Source organism: Rhamphochromis sp. 'chilingali', assembly GCF_963969265.1.
Source record: "Rhamphochromis sp. 'chilingali' genome assembly, chromosome: 9".
Classification (NCBI taxonomy): Eukaryota; Metazoa; Chordata; class Actinopteri; order Cichliformes; family Cichlidae; genus Rhamphochromis; species Rhamphochromis sp. 'chilingali'.
This window is the reverse complement of record NC_137936.1, coordinates 22,124,171-22,146,908: the sequence shown is the minus strand read 5'-3', so window position 1 is coordinate 22,146,908 and position 22,738 is coordinate 22,124,171. Positions and strand designations below refer to the sequence as shown.

Genomic DNA, 22,738 nt, shown 5'->3' with positions numbered 1-22,738 from the left:
AAAGCTGACAGTCATCGGCATACAAATGAAATGACACTCCGTGTTTACGAAAAATCGCACCAAGGGGGAGTAAATACAGCGAGAAAAGTAATGGCCCAAGGATAGATCCCTGGGGCACACCCCAAAGCAGAGGGGCCACAGAGGAAGCCCTTTCACAGTTGGCCGTACTGTGAAAGGGCTTAAAACCAGATTGGAAAATTTCAGACAATTGCGAGTCGCTCAAATAATCCAACAGTTGGGTATGTACAATCCTCTCCAAGATCTTGCTTAAAAAGGGAAGTTTGGAGATAGGTCTAAAATTTGACATAGTAGAACTATCAAGGCCAGGTTTCTTAAGTAAGGGGTGTATGACTGCATGTTTAAACCCACTAGGAACTTGACCGGTTAACAGACTAGTATTGATAATTTTCAGGATATAAGGTCCAAGGATGGGAAATACTTTTTGGAGAAAGCGGGGAGTAACAACATCATTTGGGGAGCCACAGGGCTTAGCATGTAGCACCAACTCCTCTAAGTCACGCAGAGAAATCGGTGCAAAAGCAGGGAATAAGCTTGAGCAAGGAGCATGCATGGCCGGATCAACAATAGGTGGAATCAGAGGCCTCAGGCTAGCAATCTTGTCCACAAAAAAGGTGATAAACTTATTGCACATAGCCTCAGAGGACGGCAAAAGGTTGTAACCCTCCAAGTTAAGTACAGAATTAATCGTATTGTATAAAACACGAGGGTTATGAGAGTTGGCCGAAATAAGTTGAGAAAAGTAGGAGTGTTTATCGGCCTTAACTGCCCTCTGATAAGTTTTCCAACTAATCTTTAGGGCTTCCAGGGAGACATGCAATCTGTCTTTTTTCCACTGTCTTTCACATTTCCTACATTGTCTTCTAATAGCTCGGGTATGATCTGTTAACCAAGGATTAGTCTTAGATTTACATTTTCTTACTCTCAAAGGGGCAACAACATCAAGCACAGATTTACAAGCAAAGTCAAAATACAAAAGTAGGTCATCTGCAGTGGGCAACTCAGGGGCATAAGACATAAATTTGTCAAACAGTATAGAAAACCGTTCGGCAGAATCAGAGCCAAAGGCACGATAACATCGAGCAGGTGCAGCCTGATTTGCAAAAGCGTTAGAAGGAGCAATATCAAATAAGATAGGCATATGATCAGAAAATACTGCATCTTCAACCCGTACATTGCAAACAGATAAACCATGAGATAAAACTAAGTCCAGTGTGTGACCACGTTCTTGAGTGCCACCACTAACAAATTGGACAAAATTAAAAGAGTTCACTAAGTCCAGAAAGTCCTTGGCCAGGGGCTTCCCCGGACAGCAAACGTGAATATTAAAATCACCAAGCAGGAGGATCTGGTCATATCGTGATGCACAATCAGCAAGAAACTCGGAGAACTCTGATAAGAACACCTTGTTATATTTCGGCGGGCGATAAACAATCGCACATAACAACGAAGGCGAGTGGCCCAGTTTGCATAAACAGAGTTCAAAGCTGGTGTAGCGAGACGAAGGGAAAAGCTGCTTCAAGTCCAAGTGAGCCTTAAAAACAACAGCAAGCCCTCCTCCGCGACCAGAAGCTCTCGGAACATTAAAAAAGGTACAGTCAGCGGGTACTAGTTCAATGAAAGCGCTTAACTCACCGGGAGAAATCCAGGTTTCAGTCAAGAAGAGTAAATCCAGAACACGAGAGAGAAAAAAATCCTTCAATATGAAGGTCTTGTTGACCACCGACCTGGTATTTATTAGACCCAGCCTGAGAGGGACTGGGTCCAAAACTTCCGAGGTATTAGCAACCAGATCCACCGGTCGAAGATTTTTCTTGTCAACTCCGCGCCAGCGCATATGCCGTAGAGGAGAGAGTTTTGCTGGACCATTTTCGAAAGACCCAACAACAGGAACCAGCCAGGAGTCCACCGGATCCAAGGCACGCAATGGCACCAATAGTTGCGGACAAAAGCGGCGGATGCAGCGGAGCTCATGGGGAAAATGAGAAATCCAGGATTTCAGCTTCACAAGACGACCTCCACGGTTACCCCGTCTCCTGCGTCGCTTCCGCAGATCCGGTGACGGTGGTAGGGAACGCCAGTACGGTGGTATTGGTGACGGTGGTAGGGAACGCCAGTACGGTGGTATTGGTGACGGTGGTAGGGAACGCCAGTACGGTGGTATTGGTTCCAGATAGGGAGGAAAAAAGCCTTGGCTGTCATATTCAGGCCGGTCAGACATCCGGATGGATAAACCTATTTCCTATGTTGAGGCACCATCCATGAAATTTCTACCGTGTTTGTAATTTGGGTTGTGGGGGGATCCCACAACTATCCCAGCCAATTTAGAATCACCAGTTTTCTTCAGTCAGTGGGAGTAAGCTGGAGTGCCCAGAGAAAATGTTACAGTTTTTATAATATTTGTATTTGTTGGGCAGCAAATTATTACAGTGGTTAGCAAAAACATTTTAGGTTTGGCTGTGGGGATTCTGTCAGATGTTTGCGTGCTCGTTGGTGCTCAGATTTCCTGCAGACATTCATGTTAGGTTAATAGCTGAGTATTTACAATCCAGTTAGAGCAATTAGAACATTCTGTAGGTATTACAGGTACTGTGCTGCAGTGGTTTCTATCATATCTATCTAATAGACTCCAATTTGTTCATGTAAATGGAGAGTCTTCTTCATACACTGAGGTCAATTATGGAGTTCGACAGGGTTCAGTGCTAGGACCAATTCTGTTTACTTTATACATGCTTCCCTGAGGCTGTATCATCAGAAGACATAGTATACATGTTCACTGCAATGCCGATGATACCCAACTCTATCTGTCCATGAAGCCAGATAACACACACCAATTAGTTAAACTGCAGGAATGTCTTAAAGACATAAAGACCTGAATGGCCGCTAACTTTCTGATTCTTAATTCAGATAAAACTGAGGTTATTGTACTCGGGCCCTGAAAATCTTAGAAATATGGTATCTAACCAGATTCTTACTCTGGATGGCATTTCCTTGGCCTCCAGTAACACTGTGAGGAACCTTGGAGTCATTTTTGACCAGGATATGTTCTTCAGTGCACATATTAAACAAATATGTAGGGTTGCTTTTTCAAATCCCAAACCCCGGGGTTAGACTTGGTTCTCAGAAGGAAACAGTAATACTGTGACTAGTGTTTAACCACCAATAGTGGTGTGTGTTTGCACTATACTAGCTAAGGAAATAGCTAAAATGGCTGAGCTGCAAGCACATATACTGTAAATGGTTTCACATCTGGCATTGGCTGCAAGCCTAACACAAACTGAAGGAACATTACTTAAAAATGTTGCAAGAAGTGATGATGTCACCACCAACACAATGACAATAAATGCTTTACATATTCTGCATTCACATTATATTCTATCCCATGTACTTAAGCTGACCAAAAGCCTGTGACTAGTTTAGGATGATGAATGGCATTTGCTGCCATGCTCACATGACAAACACAGTTTGCTGCATTATATATCCAATGTACCCTCACTACTCTGTCTTGTGTCTTGATTTCCCATGCCTTCTTCTGCACGGCTGGCATGAAATCTCTGCTATTGCAATCACTATATGGTGCCGCTGTAAGGGCAAACAGTGGCTGTACAGAACAGAGTAACTTCCATATCATGTCTTTTTTGGTTAAGGAGATTCAGGCTCCAATGATTTTTTTAATTTGAATTTTGTGTAGTTTCACAAGACATGAACTGGATTTTAGCTAGAAACTGAAACAATGCTTTACTTACTTACCTATCCTCACTTCGTCAATTGCTGCAAAAATTGGGCCATGATGGGATTTTCTGTGTTGGAGCTTGCTGCAATTATTTGGCTGGAAAGGGAGATTAAATCTCATTATCAGACAAGCAGTTAAAAACACACTGGCTTCCTGTGGAAGTGCTACTCCCAGACTTTGCCATATTGAGCTTGGTGTGCTCTTTTATAGAGTGACAAGTCCATAGCCTTGATGCTAAATAGTGACTCTAAACTACTGACATTTACATCTGTTTCATTACATCTAATTCTTGACAATACGCTTTTACAGTTTCAGAATAAAAAAGGAAATGTGATTTTAAAAACCCCCACATTTTTGAAGGTTACATTTATTATTTAAATATCACTTTGTCACATATTTTGTTCCAATCTTATTGGTCTTCCCTAGTCATAAATTCCGTTAAATTACAATGTGTCCTCTTCCCACGCTTCCTTCTCTATGTGCATATTTTGGTTATTTGATGATTATTTGGACTGAAATGAATGTAGGTTAATGTATTGTGCATTGTGGCTTGGAGGAATTGGCTTTTAGCCAAAATAGCTGTAGTGTCTGTGCTGGCCCAGCCTTCAGTGCAGGTGTCACAAGAATGTTACTGCGGCATGAACCATTTTGTCAGAAACTATCAGTTATGTTTACAGCAAACATCTCTTGTAGTGACAGAGCTGATTGCATATTCACCAACTCGTGCAAAAAACTACCATAGTACTGAACAGGTCAGTAATGTGCAATAACATCTTTCTTTATAGAAACAGAAAATAAGTTTTTTCTAAGGGTAAAATGTTCTTCATAAAACAATTTGTTCCACAATTAACCACCTGCATAGTTCCACAATAAATAAATAATTTTAGAAAATGAAAGCATTTAAAATGGAGTGGACTTTTATTCACCTACCCTTTAAATGGAATGAACACATAACACAGGGATTATAATCTATAGAACTTTATTTATTTTGCAGATAACATATATTGCAATCATGCTTTTTCATATAACACCATCTAGACATTTATTATATTTTTTACATATAATATTTTACATTAGGCCCATGAAACAGCTAGAAATATACAAAACAATATTCTCTGACTAGACATTTCTATTACATTATTGTTATTATCATTATTATAATCTTCTTTATTATTAATCTATTCTGCTGTTATCTTCATAGTTTTTTGTTTTTTTTGTTTTTTTACAGTTGAGAGATATGTGCTTTAGTTTCTGAGACAGTATTATTGCAGAAAACAGCAAATGATATCATTTTTTTCTGTTCAACATTTAGACGAAAGGAAAAAAAATCCAGGTTGTACGGACATTCACAGATACATGTATTACACAGTCCAGTTTACAACATCATTCAAGAGAGAAAACTGCAATATGGTAACTTTATACAAAATTCACGGAACCCTTTAGTCATTGCACATTTAAACACATCTTTGAAAAAAAAAAACATAAATAAAAGAAAAGATGGGACTGGTTCAACCTGATTCCTGTCGCATAGCTGCCACAGAAGCAAATTCTCTTGATCCTTCTTCGTAGTAATACAGCGATATCTGCGGTCTGTCACAAAGTCAGGATCTACTCATATGCTATTATATTGCCGAGCAACTTGATATGTTATAATAGGTTTTTATTCACCCTATGAAAAGGAGTAGTTTTCGGTGGTGTTGGCCTATAAAGCATCTGGCTATGTCCTGTTAACAGTACTTCAGCCAGTTTTGTTCTGTGTCTGTGCCAAAGTTTATCTGCCCATTTCTTGTATTGGAAATATAAGACAGAATAGGAACAACTTATGGCTTCTACCAACATCTGTGAAGGCCATGACAGCTTATACACAGTGAAAGAAAATATGCTAGCAGAGCAGATGGCACACAGAAAAGAGGCAGGAATTTGGATCAGCTTTTGAATGTACCCAAGTAGATATATATATATATATATATATATATATGTGTGAAGTCTTCATTCTGGTTTGCGACTTTATGTTTTGTTGCTGCTTCAGGTAGCATGTTGAATTTATGGGAAAAAAAATGACCATTTTCACACTTGTTGTCGTTTAATACAGCATTCATTGTTTCAGTGTATCGTGGTAGTATCTGAGAGAATTTGGTCACTTCCACCTTTGTTCCTGAGAAGTGGGTTACTAAATAGATACACAAGTAAACGATTCCAGACAGAATAATGGTAGTAATGATAGAAATCATCTCGCACGCTACACTGCAGCCTATTAGCTCTCACAGTTTAAACTCTGAATTAGTATTGTTTTATTTCAGTGTAACACTTTTCCTTCTACTTAAATGTTTACTCTCCAGAAGAAGTGCACATGTAGGAGTTTTGTAATGGCTACGCCTTTATTTTTAGAGGTACTAGTTTACAGATTCAAACTGTGCTTGTGGGCGACTGCTCTTTTCACTACCCTGCTGCTCTATACCGAGTCAAAAGGGGATTCTCGAATAATTACTTTAATTAGACTCTTTATTTAATCCATAAATGCTCAGTGGGTCAGCAGTCTCAGAGCATTAATTTGGTCCTTCTCACTCACACACATAGAAAATAACCTAAAACTTGTTCTACAAAAAAGATTTGGACAACATACAAAGTTATTGTTCTTTAGAAAACAAAGAAACAATTATAACAGTCTCTTGCTATGTATTATATATGTTATTTTTGCTGTGGTCACAGTTTTCACTCATGCCAAAAATAAATTGGACACTTAGAAATTCCATACTGTACTTGTGCTTTTCAGTTGTATCCCCAGACACGGGTAGTAAACATTTCAGGTGAAGTGCAGGATTTGCAGGGGATTGATAGTCTAGTTAAATTTGTTTTAAAAATAAAAGCAAATTTGGCCTTACCTGTTGCATGTTCCCACATTGTCTTTGCCTTAAATTGCTCAATATTCCATTTCCACTTTGCTAACTTTCAAATTGTGTTTTCATCTACTACACGGCATTTATTTTGATGTATTTATTTCATGGACATGCAAAATGCATTTTACCGATAAACCCTTTTGTACAATAGTTGGAGTTTAGTAGATTACTCAAAGCACATTACTACTGAATCAACATGGGCCTCCAAATTTTAATTATATATATTCAATATACAGTATTTTACTAAGTCACATTTCCTTTTCTAAAAAGGCTAACTTTTTTGCATAATGAAATTCATAATATCACAATAACTTTGCTGGATAATTTGCTTGTCATCATAAGTTTTATAACTTTGTATTTTACAAATAAACATACAGAAAACCCCCTAAAAATAACTGTGTAATCAGGTTGGTTTCACATGTCCCCAGGAGGTAGGTGAATAAAAGCAGACATAAAAGTCTAGTGGTTGTTCCCAACCTTGATTACGTTTCTTCTATTGTGGAGTGCCAGTCTGGCTGTTGAGACAGAGATCAGACCTTTTTAGATGTAGGCTTCCTCAGTAGCAGGGTTCTGATTCTGGTTTTCTGTCTGCTGGTCTGGACCATTTTCCTGAGCCTTCACCAGTACCAAAGGCTTGATCATCATCCGCAGACGCTGAGAAGAAGATCAGTACCACAGTTAATATCGTGAGCTGAGAAGTCAGTGTTCAAATCCAAAGGCTGTAACAAACCACACGAGCTATGCAGCTGTGAGCTTAAGGGATAAATGACCTTAGGCTTTGAATGTAAACATTCTTCTACTGGATGCTTTCCAACCTGAGATAAAGTTATATGAATTAATATACCTTTAGAGAGTGAAACCTACTAATGACACCAACAAACTTCCATGGGCCAAACTTACTAAACTTACTAAATCTTTAAAAAATGCTCTCAGCTATGCAGCGTCAGAGCAGGGCTTTGCAGTCAACATTTTTATGGAGTGTTTGTGAAACTAAGTGTTCGCCTGGGTGCAGAGCACTAATCAACTTGCTGATTGCTACAATTAGACAATCAGCCATCAGCTGTTACTGCAGGATCTGACGCCTGCACATCGCCTCTGATAGCCTCTGTTCCACTGTCTGCAATTATCGCCCATTTATTCTGTCAGTGGTGACTATAAAGCTATATCTGTCAGAGGAGACTAAGAGACTATCTGTAAGCCTGCTTATTCGGCTCACTGTGGATGACTGCAAATCAAGAAGTTGTTAATGTAAATGGTATACCAGAAAAGGTATTCTCTTACAGTGATTAGTAACATCAGGTCAATAAAAATGCAGCGTGGCACTGCCCTGCGTATAAACGTCATTTACCAAGGACTTCATGGCTGTTGTATGTCATTGTCACTGTTACAGCACACAGCTATCAGAAATTATTTAACAAAACTAATTAAAAATCTATTTCACTAATCCTTTTATCACCGCTCTACGCTTCATGACAATTTACTACTTTGCCCAGGATGCTAGTGTGTTTTACTTATTATAAAACCATTGAATTACAGTGGTGCTGTACAGTTTTAATGCATGGAGCAAAGTCACACTCGCTATGCTCATCCTTTTCCCTTTCAGTGTGGAGCATCTTTTGGCTTCTAAATTACAAAATTAATTACAAAACATAGCTGCAAGCGGCAACAAGGGGGCCAAGAAGTTCAGCAGGGTACAGTCACAATGTCAGTTTGATCTGATTATGTTAAAGGTGTATCTGTTAGCACTGATTGAAAATAAAACCTCTTTTTACCATTTGCATGGCTTCTAGGGACTCAGAAAAAAGTGCATAGTGTGTACACCAAGACTGATGTTAATTTATGAAAGAGATGCTGTGCTACAGTATGATTTCCTTTTTTATATCAATTGTCCGTAAGGGGCAAATGGATAGAAAAGTCAAAATCCATGTGATAACTTTAGAGAGGGTTGTTTTGAAGATCACCTCTGACAATATTTGTAGACATCAGAAAAAAATGTAGCCTGTATTTATTTTAAACCTTTCAATGAAATCACTCATGGTGGTTGCATCAATTAGGTTGAAAAGGAGACATATCCTGGCTTTGGGGCCTTCCAGAGACACCACACAAAAATTCTTGTTTATGTCCTATATCTCTTTCGTCCAACATCATACAAAAACAAAACACTACTAAAGCTATAGAACTGATCAGTTCTATAGCTTTACACTAGAAACTGCAAGTTTGTACCTTCTTATAGGCGTTGACATAGCTTTTAGCAATATTGATGGTCACACATGCAAATTCCCAGCAGATGCCAATTTTGTCTGAATGTCTTGTTCTTTTATTCACTGAAATGAGGCACTAGGAGACCTTCTTGGGCATAAGGAAAACTCAGCAGCAGTTCTGTGACAATCAACCCACTTGTCTGATGCTTTGTATTGTGTGAACTCCATTTGAGTCCTTGAGCCTAGTTTGTGCAGCCAGACCTGATGAATGGACAACAGAGCAAGCATAGGCTGAAATAGAAGCCCTCTGTGCCTATTGGTTGACTCTGATTATGTTTTTCTGTTTTTACTATTATTGTACGACCGTCTACTGGTCAGATGCAGCCCGTTCTCACTCCCGAGGCGTAATATACTGACAATTTAATGTGATTGCTGCATTGCTGGCTGTGTTTCAAAAGTACATCCTATCTCTTTTACCTAATCACATTTCAGAATCAGAATTCATAAGGACTTAGGAAAGGAGAACAAGAATGCACTGAGAATAAACATCCTTATGCTAGAATATGTACTCATGAGATGTCCCAAAGTTATGGTGATATTAAGATTCTTTGGAATCCACGAGTAGCTAATTTGCCTCATTTGTGTTTTTTAAAAGTTATGTGCCTAAACATACCGCTAAATCTGAACCATTGGTGGCCCTAGAGCACTCGTGGCAAAGCCATTAAACTCGGTAAAAAGAATCAGGGAACTGCCAGTGGACAAAGAAGAAGAAGGAGAATAGAAGACTGCTGGTGCCTGCACAGGTTCTCTGTTTGGCCCTTAATTATAATCCTTTCATAGTACTTTCAAAGCTGCCCATTATGAAAATAATAAAAAGTAAAGGTAATAAAGCTCATGGGTTAGTATATTCTGGTAAAGCGGGCTGCATTTGTGGTGACCTAAATATTTATCTAAACTTCTGTACATGGTGTAAATGGATCTTTCACTAAATCCTTTGGGCTTGTATTTTTCTTTATCTGCATATAGGATCGCCTTACATCCTGTATGAGCTAATATCAGTTTGGCTTGTGCAAAAAAATCATGCATAAGAAGTAATCCACTTGAAACACTCAGTGTGGCTTATTCAGCTGCAGAGTCCAGGGTAAAGCTACTAGATGTGTGAAAAGCTCAGAGGTGGGTATAGTGATGCATTATACGCTGGTTTATCTTTAGCTACTTGTCAGCCGTACACTCTTGGCATTTATACCATAGCTTTAAAAAGAATAACATCCCACTTCCTTTCTTAACAAGAAAAGGATATTAATTTTTGTAGTGTAAAGCAGGCAATTATAACAATTTGTGAAATACAATTAAAAAAGTCAAGCATTAATATATTTGTCTTACCTCTTTGTATGTGCCTTTGAGTGTGAGGAACATGTAGCCCATGTAGCCAGGGATGAGAATCATGGAGGAGAGGGCCATGCACCAGCCGACCCCCTGACCCCAGGCAGGGAACACATAGTCGCCCATAGTAAGAGGAACCATCTGTATTGCACTAAACAAGAAGACTCCCTGTACGCAAGAGGAACAAGAGAAAAGATCTAATTATGCTTACAAATATGCTACCAAACTGCATAATGTTTAAGCTAAGATAAGAGTTTTGCAAATTGTACTATTTCCTATATTGTCTTATACAGATGTGGTTGGGACACACTATTGGATGATGGTGCTTAAATGCAAGTTAACACAAGCATTAAATCAAGTGTCCGTGAAAAGAAATAGACTCCAGCCAGAGAGAGAAGCAATCATCAAACAATGGCACACTTTTTCTTAAATGTATGGTTCAAGTCATTTGCAATATACAGAGTGCCTTCAAATAAAATACTGACCACAGTGGAGTACTATTTTTCTTTTGTGTTATGTTTGTGCTTGCCGCACTTACAGCCACAACGAGTGGAGTAAAGACAACCCAGCAGGCCTTCCACCAGAGACATGGTCTGTAGCCAATCATTTCTTCAATGTTGTCATAGAATTTGTTCACACCTGGAACAAAAAAACCAAAAACATTATCAGTGCTGTTTTTATCATTATGTCACTGTGGATTTATATGTTTCCCATCTGAGTCTTAGATGTCAAAGCTTGGCATTGTAGCGACACCAAATTGGCAGCTAAAAGACAGAAAACACTTACTGTTCTAAGATGGAGAAAAAAAACCCTTTTTGTTTGGCTCACCATAGAACCATGAGATTGAGATACATTCGAAGAAGACCAAGAAGAGTAGGGACATCCCACTAGCTGAATAGTAATCAAACAGTTTAAACACGTACAGTCCACCCTGAAAACAGAGGCAAAGAACATGATGAGAAAGGAGAAGTAATGGAAAAAGCACTTACAGGCATGTGCGGGAGAGTATTAAACTAGTGCAGTGAAGTAACATCAAGAGTGAGAATAAATGGTTAAACATCCAACTGATGAACTCAGAACTCTAAATGGATTCTTTGTGAAAAGCTGTGTTTCTCCTACTGTGCAGTGCACGCAGTACCAATATGGCTCAAATTTCTACAGTGCCAGCATTTAGTGCCTTGCAGCTATCAAGTCATTCTAGGGACCAGCTCAAGAGGACTTCTTGGAGTTTGTCCACTTCTACATTTTGAAGCTTGATATACTTCATACTGCCTGGAACAGCGATTAGGATAACTGCCATAAAATAACGTGCTGTGCATGTAGCATGATGGAAATCCAATGTGACTGGAATAGAGGAACAGCGCAGGCTCTTGAATTGTCATAGCTCAAGAGATGCAGAAGCTTTTATTGCATATTACTGACACGTTGGTTTTTTTTTTCTTGCTTATCATTTTCTTTGTCTTGCATTTCAAACTGATGCAAATCTTTGAAGTGTTTTTAGCATAATGTTACCTGAGGGAAATGACTCAGAGTGTCAATTGAAGAAGCAGAGTTTGGAATTCCAATATATTCAAATAAACTTTGATAGCTAAATATTTATGTGTAAACAATAGTTTATAGAACTGTGTTAAGCCCTCAAATGTCATTTTATTACTCAAATCTGAAATCCAGCATAGTAGAAAAGACAAATGATTAAGTACAATGACATTTCTCTTCAACAGACTAAAACACCTATTTTAATTACAGTCATAATTGGGTTAAAACAGCTCTTGTAGATTAAAATGGGATTAAAATAGCGCACTGTGCATAAGCCCCAGGAAAATTTGTCTTATACACAGAGGTCATTCACTCATAAATGAGCTGTGACTAATACTGAAATGCTAAGACTTAAAATTATTGAGGAAATAATAAAATATACTAGTGATTTTGGAACAACTGAAGCTTTTGAATCACATTTGCAAAGTATGGCTGTCCTGAGAGTACAGAAATAGCAGCGAATGTGGGGTCAGGAGAAACAAAGGGCTGTTTTCCTTTGGGGGAGGATAAATGTGCCCCGAAAATGAAATCAGTAGACAGTCCGAGTGTAAAGGTGACATGTTAGAAGCTTATGAATTGTCTACAAAGGCTCATTCACTAAGGAGAATGAATGTGTCGAGAAAACGTTGGGATATTCGCCTCCTCGGACAGTCAGGTTACTTTAATAAATTGTTTGTGACCTTATGATGTGATTAACAAAGCGCTGGGGTTCCTCCTCCTTGAATATGCGCAGCAGTTTCAATGAATATTTAGAAATTGAGGAGAACGTGTACTAGACTAAAGCCATTTTATCATTTCTCAAGGATATGTTGATATGATATGCAAATCAGAGCCCTTAATGACCAGATCACACCACATGGGAATCTTGCTAGTAGATGTTGGGGGATCTCTTTTTGTACTCGAGTAAATACTAAATATTGTGAATCAGTTTGGCATGTTAGTCTCAAGAATTAGACCCTATGACTGTTTTACAAAGTGTAAAGATGAACCCAACAAATGCAGGCATTGATCAGGTTAATGTCTGGTTGTTGTTAATGTAAATATAAAACAGAAGGTAAATTCACAGAAAATGTCCTATTAAATGACCTGTTGTTGTTGTTGTTGTTTTTGTTTTGTTTTTTTTACTTTGGACTTACTGTAAAATACAGACATTCCAGGGTAAGTAGTAAAAAAAAAAAATCTGTTATTTAATAATTTGTTACTTAATTACAGTGGTGCAGCATGAATGGCCATGGGGGGCGCTTTGTAGGACCGATTCTGGCCCACAACCCTTATGTTTGACATGCCTGCACATTCAGAGTTAGTGCACATTCATATTCACCTGTGTGATGTTGGACAGGCCAATAATGTAAGAAATAAGGCAGACGACTGCAATGAAGATCTCTCTACGCTTTCGAAGGACATGGGGGAATTCATCAACCAGGGCAGTGATGAAGCCTTCCACAGTGCAGAACTGGAGATATTGCAGAATCAGGTTGAAACTGTTACACAATACATTTCTGTCACAATAAAAACATTGCTAAGGTTTAGTATCTGAGCAAAAGAGCAATGGTAAGTTTTTTGGCACATTAGTGCAGTATCAAACTGAAAACTTAGATCATTTTTATTTGAAGGTTAGAAAAGTATTTTAGAAAGCATTTCATATTGGTAAAAGGAGACATTTTTTCTTGAAATATCTTTACCTGACTGTCAATTCCCAGCATCAAGAGCATGGAGAAAAACAACACTGCCCAGAGAGGGGAAATGGGGAGCTGGGTGACAGCCTCTGGATATGCCAAAAAAGCCAAGCCAGGTCCTGATAAAAGATAAATATCAGAGATAATGTGATTTGTATTTGACAGTGGGACACAAATAAAACATGTGGTATTTGGCTATGACGTAGTGGCTCCATAGTGTAATGGCTTTCACAATTGCCTAACAAGTGATAGGCTCCTGATTCCTGTCCTGGGAGATTACTCTATATGAGTCGCATCAGGCAGGGCATCAGATGTAAAGATCTTCCAAATCAAACATGGGGAGCTACCCACTGTGGTGACTCCTTGTGAATAAGGGAGCAGCTAAAAGTATCTGGTTTTGACTGAAGAAGTCAAAACAATAAATTTAAACTGGGCTCATATGACAGTACTGAAAGTGTAAAACTTGATAAAAGAAGAAACAAAAAAAAGAAGTTGATCTCGAAGTGTCATTGAGAGAAAAAAGTACACTGAATGTCAAAGCTGAGTATTTGTAAAGGACTGAGAGTACAGAGAGTTTTTGCAAAGTATTTCCCTTCTAATAATCCCAGCAATCTGGACCAACAGTGTAAAAAAAATCATTTGTCCCTTCAAAATTATAGCAGCTGCAATGGCTGACTTTTTGCACCGTATTTGTAGTCATATTATCTTTTGCCTGTGTCTGTTATTACTATTGAGTTTCAACATTGATTGCAATTACCTGAGGCTGCCACATCAGCGATGGGTCTCTTTGTCACATTGGCCATAAATCCCACGATGGAGAAGATGACAAAGCCGGCGAACATACTGGTAAAGGAGTTGATGCAGCAGACAATGACAGAATCTCTGTAGGGGAGAGACAAAGCACGCTGCAGCCATTGTCACGCCTATATCAATTCCTTATCAACCCGTCACACATTGTGGCGAGGCTTGTGGGAGTGGAGTGGTGGGGGGTGGGGTGGAAAGGGAAAGGTGGAAAGCCATTTTGCATCTGGCAGTGGCACAACAGCTGAATACATTGATAATGTCCTGATTTTATAAAACGGCAGTGAGTTCTAGCAGTTTTACGACTAGAGAGACAAATGGGCAGATGGCCAGTGTTTATTTTATAAGGTGACAGCCTTTGACAGTCACCAAATGTGTGTACCTGAATCTAAAACACTATGTGGAGCCAAAATAATGAAACAACTGATATAACAGGGGGCTCAAATAGTCCCAAAATAGAACAAACTGCAGACACTATGCTGTCACGGAAACCAAAAATAATCCCAGGAAGAGACATCTGCACGGTCTCCATATAAAAAATAAATAAATAAATGATATGAGTGAGTGGTGTTAGATGGTAATTTTTTAACAGGCATTTAATTCAAGCTGTAAATAAACAGAAACAGTATTTTATTCACCTACCTGTATACGTTGTTGGTGAAGGGATTATAGCTGCCGAGAGCAATCAGAGAGCCTAATCCTAGCCCGTAGGAAAAGAAGATCTGAGTGGCAGCGTCGAGCCACACCTGACACACAGACAGAAAAGAGGTTCAAGTAAGTGTGCTTGTGCAAAAATTGCTGCTAAAAGAAGATTTTTGTTTGAAAAACCGGCCAGGATTATATTCATTTACTGATTATCAGGACTCTTTTCTCTGATGAAAGCATGTGCATAAATGCTAGAAAGAGGGAAACTGTTTGTTCTGCACTGTAACGCCTCAGCATTGTTTTGTCGTGCCTGATGCTATTTGATCAACTGTCAAATCACTGAATCGTGATCTGACCTCAGCTTCTCAGTCTTTACAGAAATAAACACATTATCTCATAATCAATACTGTAAAAGAAAGTATTTGTGAACTGTGCTAATAATGGTACTTGCAATGAACAATCATGGTTATAAACATCATTCACAGACATTCACGTTAAAGCTCTGCAATCACTGAAAATGTATCTGGAATCTTGTTGACTTATTAGTTCCCATCCATTCATGTAGGTACAGAGACCTACATAATGTTAAAAAAAACAACAACCCTGAAACATTACCCCAAAAACCAAAACACATCAAGTTGGGGCTCATCTTATACTCTGCAGCAACCTTAATTTTGGTTGCTGCTGCAGAATATCTACATGTATTCGTGATCAGAAAGAGCAGCGAGCTCACCTCAGACTCCTTAAGCTTGTTGAAGTCTGGTGTGATATAGAAGAGGATTCCATCCATGGCACCGGGCAGAGAGACACCACGGCAAAACAGGATGAACAACATGAAGTAAGGGTACGTGGCAGAGAAGTACACCACCTACGGGGCACAAAATCGTGATTACTGCAAAATAATCTCTCTAAGCCATCTTTAAGATCTCCCGAGAATATTTGAGGCAAGAGCGCAGTTTGAAAACCGACAAGTTCTTAATCTCATCAACTTATTGTGTTACTGAGGCACCATCCACACAGAGCAGCTTAGTGCCCTAGTCAACCATCTCCCAGAGGCACAGTGACCCCAGAAAGACTGGGTTCAGCACACTCCCGGCGCACTATTTCCCTCCTTATCTGAACTAATTTCAGACTGTGCTGTCAAAGTCAACACTAATCATGCCAGCCAAGATAACATCTACTGCATAAAAATGAATCAGCAGAGGATCTTGTTGTGAAAGTTAGGAAATTGTTGAAACTCCTTTTGCCATACTGAAAAAAACAGACATCAAAATAAAGATCAAGCAACAGCAAATAGAAATCTCATACTTTAGCTCAGTGTACAGATGATGCAAACTCTGTCGGGCTGTTTGCCATTGTGCAAAATGTTGGTACTTATATAACACAACATACTTTATAATAAAAGGATATTCCAAAGGGATAGCCTATGTGTCCATGTATAATCTTTTTGTATGATTTTTAACTTTTTTGTGACAGTGTACCAGTGAAGCTCTTTTCCCACACTAACAGGAAATTACACAAAATTTCTAAAATAAGTGAGTAACTCCCTTTATTTCAACAATAATCTAAAGTTCTGTTGTTCCAGTTCTATATTTGGCTTTTTCATTGTTTATGCTGATGTCTGTACCTTCTTCTCCTACTTACTTTGCCAGTCCAGCTGACTCCCTTCCAGATACAGAAATAGACAAGGACCCATGCTATGGCGAGTGTGATAGCCAGTGGGATCCTGACCTCCCCAGGCTTCTCCAGGCCATCGGTCAGCTGATGCATGTTTCGTCTGGAGGGAAGTAAAGGGGTCTTACTACAATACACAAGGGCATCCTTGATGTCACATATGTAGCATGCATGGAAGCATACACAAATGTGCCTACATGCATCTGGATATTCACAAAGAGTCTTTTGATGGCTTTTTTCTCATCCTTAAAGCTTAAAGGTATGATAGCGAAAGGAAGTTGTGCTTCTGTGCACACGTTATTTTTCTCATCCATTATCCATTTGTGCACAGATTTTCCTCCTCTGCTGATATTCTGGGTAGATTGCTATTAACGGATATGGCCACTGAGTCATCATATGCAAATGGCCATATCTAACTCTGACCCATGATGTAATGATCATGCACATAAGGGAACCTCTAACCTTACTGTGCAGTTAAAACCTATTAATAACATTAACTGAAATGTCCAGCTTACTCCCAGAACTCTACAACGGCACTGGTGAGGTTTGAGGTGTCTGTGATGCTGTAGTTGGTGTAGCAGCGCTCTGTGTTCCAGCTATTTCCACAAGTCTGCCACGGCAAATCCTGAAATTTAAGGAAAACGCACACAAACAGACACACACAGGTTCTTTTATTTGGAGCACTCTCCCACTGCCTATTCTCTCTAGCTGTCACGCTGCCAAGACCACGATACTCATTCGGGACACTGAGATTTCATGGTTTTCTCAGAGCAGTGAATGCTTCATCGCCAAATGCATTTATCAATACCTTGTGTAAGGCACTAATTATGTGGGAAAGGAAGTAATAAATGTCATACTCTGTTAAGGGCTGTGAGGCCTTATATAAGAGATACTGGCAAACAGCACCTGCCTCATGATTAAAGGGTTAGAAAGTAATAGTACTAACAATACAGAGAGGGCTATATCTGGAAAATCTCGGCCCTTAAAGGTTCAGAATTAGTGCCCTGTTACTACATTTGCTAAGAAATGTAGGACTTTAAATTTCAAATACTCACAGCACTGAAGGAGTTGTACAAATAGTAAATAGCCCAGGAAATGATAACAATGTAATAGATATTGAGCCAAAAGGACAGAACAGCAGCAGCCAGGCCAACACCTGAAACAATGGAAAATAAAGGTGTGATGTCAAATTGTGCTGAATAAAACAAAATGAGGAACACATGTAAGTCCACTTAGAATGCCTAAATAAAGTAGTTATTTAGAAAATTTAGTTTCAAGTCTTAACAATACATATAATTTACATATAATTTACCTTTGAACATTGGAGCCAGCTTCCACACTCCAAGACCTCCAATAGAAGTGTACTGACCAAGAGCCGTCTCCAGAAAGAACAGAGGCATACCAGCAAATATGAGGGTCAAAAAGTAGGGAATCAAGAAGGCCCCTGAATGAAAGGTGAGAAGTAAAGGTGTGTAAATGACGACAAAGGATATGCTAATAATTTTCAACATAATCCAATAAAACATATTAGGGGTGTTTTGTTTCTGCGCCCCAGATCACGTCACAGCTATTTGTCTGTGCGCAATTACGCACGGTTATACTGGACATGCAGTTTATATCTGTTATAAATAAAGAAGTCCTGGGCAAACTGTCAGGTTTTAATGTCGAGATCTTTGCGCTCCTTCTGGTGTGTGGATATCTGAAAATTGCCAAGAATTCCTCATTACCTCCACCGTTTTTTCCACATAAGTAAGGAAATCTCCAGACATTTCCGAGTCCGATTGCGTATCCGACACAAGAGAGGAGAAAGTCAAATTTCCCACCCCACGTTTCTCTTTCGGGTATCTCCTTTTTTGTCTTCTGCACTTTCACCACCAAGGTTTTGGGTTTGTCGTTTGGCGTGGTGGTGGGCGCGTCATTCACCGTCTCCGTTAAGACGTGTCCGTCCGAGGCTTTGGTCCCGTTGGTAGCCATGGTCGAGGTGTGCGTCGGACAGTCCTGACCAGTGGAGAAGAGGGGGTTTCAGCACTGGTCCAGATAGACAGCAGTTTATCCGTCCCGTACTTCCAGTTCCCAGACAACAGCCGAGAGGGGGAAAAAAACGAAAACTGGGGTACAGCGAGTGATTTGGAGAAAAGGCGAGGCGAGGACCTTAGCAACAATCCAGTGACCCTAAAAAACAAAAACAATAATATAGTTATAAATTTCACAGAAAAAGTGACATTCCTAAATTAGATATTGTTAGTTGCTTTGAATGCAAATATACTTATTCAAAATATATATGCATAGAGCCTTAAAACGAATGTCCTAATAATAATGAGGGATTAATTTTGCGATAATTATTGTGGATGTTAACTCCTTGGGTGAAATAAAAAAACATTTAAAGAGGAATTAAATATTCCTAAAAAAATTCTGTTAAATGACAGATTGAATTAAATTATATCTATTTAGCTCTCTCTCTTTATACATGTATATATATCGTGACATTTCTTAAGGGGTGACAAAAAAGTCTGTCCCGTGTTCTGTGAATCCCACGGGATCAAATAAAAGCTTCTCATGCAATATGAATCACTTTTAATTGCCTGGAGTGAATCCATGTTAGCAGAAATTTAGAGCCTGCTCTTGTCCTTGATTCATTATGCTCTAAATTCAATGGCCCACTTCTCACTGCTCCCTTACAAGAGAAAAGCAATTAAACACATTTAGAAATCAGACTCGATAGTGAATCACCTGGAGAGGCTAATAACTCACCAGAATTTGCAATTTGAATATAGATCTACATCAAATATCCATGGAATAGAGTTCTAATTTGCAATAGTTATTTCAGTTAATGCAAAAAAATTAGTAAATAAACGTAAAAGATCTACGTCATCTGTTTGTATTTTAAATAGCATTTTTAAATGCAAAATAAACGACCGTTAAAATGGTGAGCAGAGAGTGCGCTCTCTGTGCTCCCTTATTACCTTGTGCGTAATTGAGAGAAGCGGGGTACCGGGGTTGCATTTACAGATGGAAGCTAGAGTGTTATTTTTTCATATTTCAGTCTACTAATAAAAATACACCACTTCTATTCCAAGTTAATGTGACATTTTGCATCTAAGAGACATCGCGATAAGAACTGCTTGTGCATTTTCTGCGTATTTAAATTACACAATCTACAAAACACAGATTCAAATTTCACATACATGAAATGTGGCTGTAGAACAGAAAGATCAAAGAAGATGCTAATGGCTCCTGAAGAAAACTAAAAAAAAAGTAAAAAGTCTTCGTCGACCTCACGCGCAGCTGCATATCCTTACGCAAATTCAGCACATCTGCACACGGCAAATTCCTTGATGGTCCTCGCGTGTAACAAATGCATTTCTTTTCTCGAATTTATGTAAATTGCACCCCGTACAAGTGAATACTTACAATACAGTCCGCTACTTTGCAGATTCTTTCTCCGGGGGGGAATATCCCGATTTTGGAAAAAAGTAACTTCCTTTCACTTGCACTGAGTCAAACCGCGGTGAAAACTTTGCATTCGGCGACAGCGAGCGAATATATGATCCGAAAGGGGAGAGGATAGTGGGCAAATGCGTCTTTGAGAGCGAGGTGCTGTCCTTAAAGGAGTGGTGCTGAAAGAGAGGAGGGGAGAGAAGACGGAGAAAAGGAGCTGCCGCCGTCTCAGTTGAAGCGAGCAGGGACGTAACATGGAGCGCAGGATCCTCACTTTCGTCTACATAGCGTCAATGTCACCTCAAAGTCGACCCTCCCCAACTCCAACATTTCCACCACTGAGATGGCAGCGGGTTTGAGAGAGGAGCATCCGCTTGTCTCAAGGTTTTATATCGTTACTCCTGCAGCTTTTTTTCTCCCGTTTTTTTAAACATCAGCAACTTCTCTCTCTCTTTCTCTCTCTCTCTCCCACCTCCCCCTTCCCCCTCTCTCCCTTTGTGACTCACTCAAGGTCCAGATGATGAATAACACAGACTTAACACTTTTATGTAATCCTCTATTTTCCCAAAGTCATCCCTTGAATTAACTTGATTTCATCAAGTTGCCATTTAGAACACCGAAACGCATTAATAACGCACATGCACAACTATGAGAAACAAAATGTTCAAAAAGGCCACACTCGGGGTAAAAATAAGTGTAGTCTAATACTGCATCAAATGCAACTACTCCAAAGTAGAGGATACAGTGGAAGATGCCAATGGCTGCTTTAGCTGCTGGCAAAACATGATAAGAGGGTCCCAGCCAATAAAAGGAGTCAGGGTGTGTGAGATAAATTGAAAAATGTGCTTATAATCTTCTTAGCCCGCTGTCTTCCAAAATGAAATACCCTTGTGGAACATCTCAAACGAGCAGTCTTAATGCAGAGTTTAACTCCCACATTGAGATAAAATATGCGGCTCTCACTGGGAGATTAGACTTGCTCATGGTTTAATAGTTAAAGTTTGAGTTGTTAAAATGAGTAAGAACCAAACTGGTGTCAGATTAAAAAAGAGAGAGAGACTCTACACCTCCCTTTGTGATGATGTGAAACTGTTATTGAGATGACTTCTCCTCGCATATTTCCACACTGATGCATTGTCTTTACTGCTAGGTGACACTCTACCGTGCAATTTTAATAATAATGGATTGCATTTATATAGTGCTTTTCGAGACCCTCAAAGCACTTAACATTTCCACTATTCATTCACACACTGGTGGAGACAAGCTACAGTTGTAGCCACAGCTGCCCTGGGGCAGACCGACAGAAGCAAGGATGCCATATCGCGCCATCAGCCCCTCTGGCCATCACCAGTAGGTGAAGTGTCTTGCCCAAGGACACAACAACCAAGACAGACAGAGCTGGGGATCGAACCGGCAACTTTCCGGTTACAAGATGAGCTTCCCAACCCCCTGAACCACGGTTGCCCCAATTTTGACGTTCTATGTAAATTTTGACATCAAAGCAGCTTCACTTTATTATCACAAGGTATCATATGCAATTTAATATACTTAAAGTCCTGGATGATATGTGTATATTTTCTGATATTAATATTGTTATTTCAGTCATATCGATGTGCCTAATTTCTTTTTATGTTATTTTCCCACACTTCTCTACTTTTCTCGATTTGCTCTTGCCTCCATGTTCATCTACCCAGATCTTTCGCCTCCATCTTCAGTTCTTTTTTTATCTCTGCGCGCCATGCTGAAGGCTGTGCAGTGTTGATACGGTACTGAGAAGCCACAGCACTGAGGGAGAAAGGAAGAAAGAATGCCCAGATGGTGAACCAATGAGGGGTGAGCTAACCTTCTAATGATATGAAACAAAATGTAGCATTTCTTACCCCAGCTGGCTGATTGGCCTGCAGGCTGTGGCACCTCTGATGTGCCTCCTGTTGGCCTACAGCTCTTACACGCGGGGGAATTCAAAATGCCACAATGATGAGAGCTGCTGGTGCCGTGCTTGTGGCCCTGGCCCCACCTGATGGTGCGCTTGTGTGCACTGGAGCTTGTAATTACAGAAGGAGGTGGTGGTAATAAAGAGCAGAGTACAGGCAGACACACGGGTAGACAGCTGGCCTCCTGTCAGTTTCGCTGCTGAGACGCTGGGGACAAAAGCAATGCTCTGAAACTGTACAGTCGATTATCTCTCATGCGGGACAGACAAAATGGCGATGCAGATGATGACTGCGATAATGATGACAGATGCATTTTTAAATTCAGGCATATTTACAGAGCCATGTAGAAATATGCCACGGGTCAATTTCAGTACTTCTCCGATGCTTTGATGCCTGGTTTGGTGAAGCCCTTTTTCCCTCAGCGTCCTTGTCGTAGTAGTAACATCCCTCTATAGTTGTTATAAAAATGCCCCTGAAGCCATACATTTTTTAACTTGTTGAAGAATAGAAGTTTCTTAATCTGGAATGACTACATGCAGATTAATATAACAATACGAGACGTACAGCCACAGAAATGACAGCTCATTGACATTAAATGCAAAGATGTTGATTTTCAGCAAGCATTAATGTTACTGTGCTCAGGGATTTATTCGTGTATGTCAACACGGTAAAAAATTTAAGGCTGTTATCAGTGATATTAATGTTGGTGTAGCACTTATAAAGTAATGTAATGCACAGATTAGAATACTGACCTGATTATTCAAGTATACCAAGGCCACATCAACACATTTTAGTCCTAACT

At 39.5% G+C, this 22,738-nt stretch overlaps 1 protein-coding gene across 1 annotated transcript; it reads right to left on the bottom strand.

Moving 5' to 3' along the window:
• Positions 1 to 4,724: 4,724 nt before the first annotated feature.
• On the bottom strand, positions 4,725 to 20,369 carry slc6a1b (solute carrier family 6 member 1b). Its single transcript, XM_080892621.1, has 15 exons — positions 19,976 to 20,369; positions 18,292 to 18,736; positions 17,877 to 18,008; positions 17,620 to 17,720; positions 17,080 to 17,189; positions 16,535 to 16,667; positions 15,624 to 15,758; positions 14,888 to 14,991; positions 14,202 to 14,326; positions 13,451 to 13,563; positions 13,090 to 13,221; positions 11,061 to 11,163; positions 10,771 to 10,871; positions 10,233 to 10,400; positions 4,725 to 7,302 (listed from the first exon to the last, which is right to left on the bottom strand). The coding sequence occupies exons 2-15, from the start codon at positions 18,536 to 18,538 to the stop codon at positions 7,189 to 7,191; spliced, it is 1,818 nt and encodes a 605-aa protein (XP_080748747.1). The 5' UTR covers positions 18,539 to 18,736; positions 19,976 to 20,369; the 3' UTR covers positions 4,725 to 7,188.
• Between the last annotated feature and the right edge of the window lie 2,369 nt (positions 20,370 to 22,738).

What these genes read in the sequence shown, in the direction of transcription:
- slc6a1b (XM_080892621.1), bottom strand. Translation starts at nt 18,538, where the DNA reads ATGGCTACCAACGGGACCAAAGCCTCGGACGGACACGTCTTAACGGAG. An exon ending in GCTGGCTCCAATGTTCAAAG is followed by an intron (nt 17,721 to 17,876) that starts GTAAATTATATG and finishes CCATTGTTTCAG; the next exon opens with GTGTTGGCCTGGCTGCTGCT. An exon ending in GAGTCAGCTGGACTGGCAAA is followed by an intron (nt 15,759 to 16,534) that starts GTAAGTAGGAGA and finishes TGTGCCCCGTAG; the next exon opens with GTGGTGTACTTCTCTGCCAC.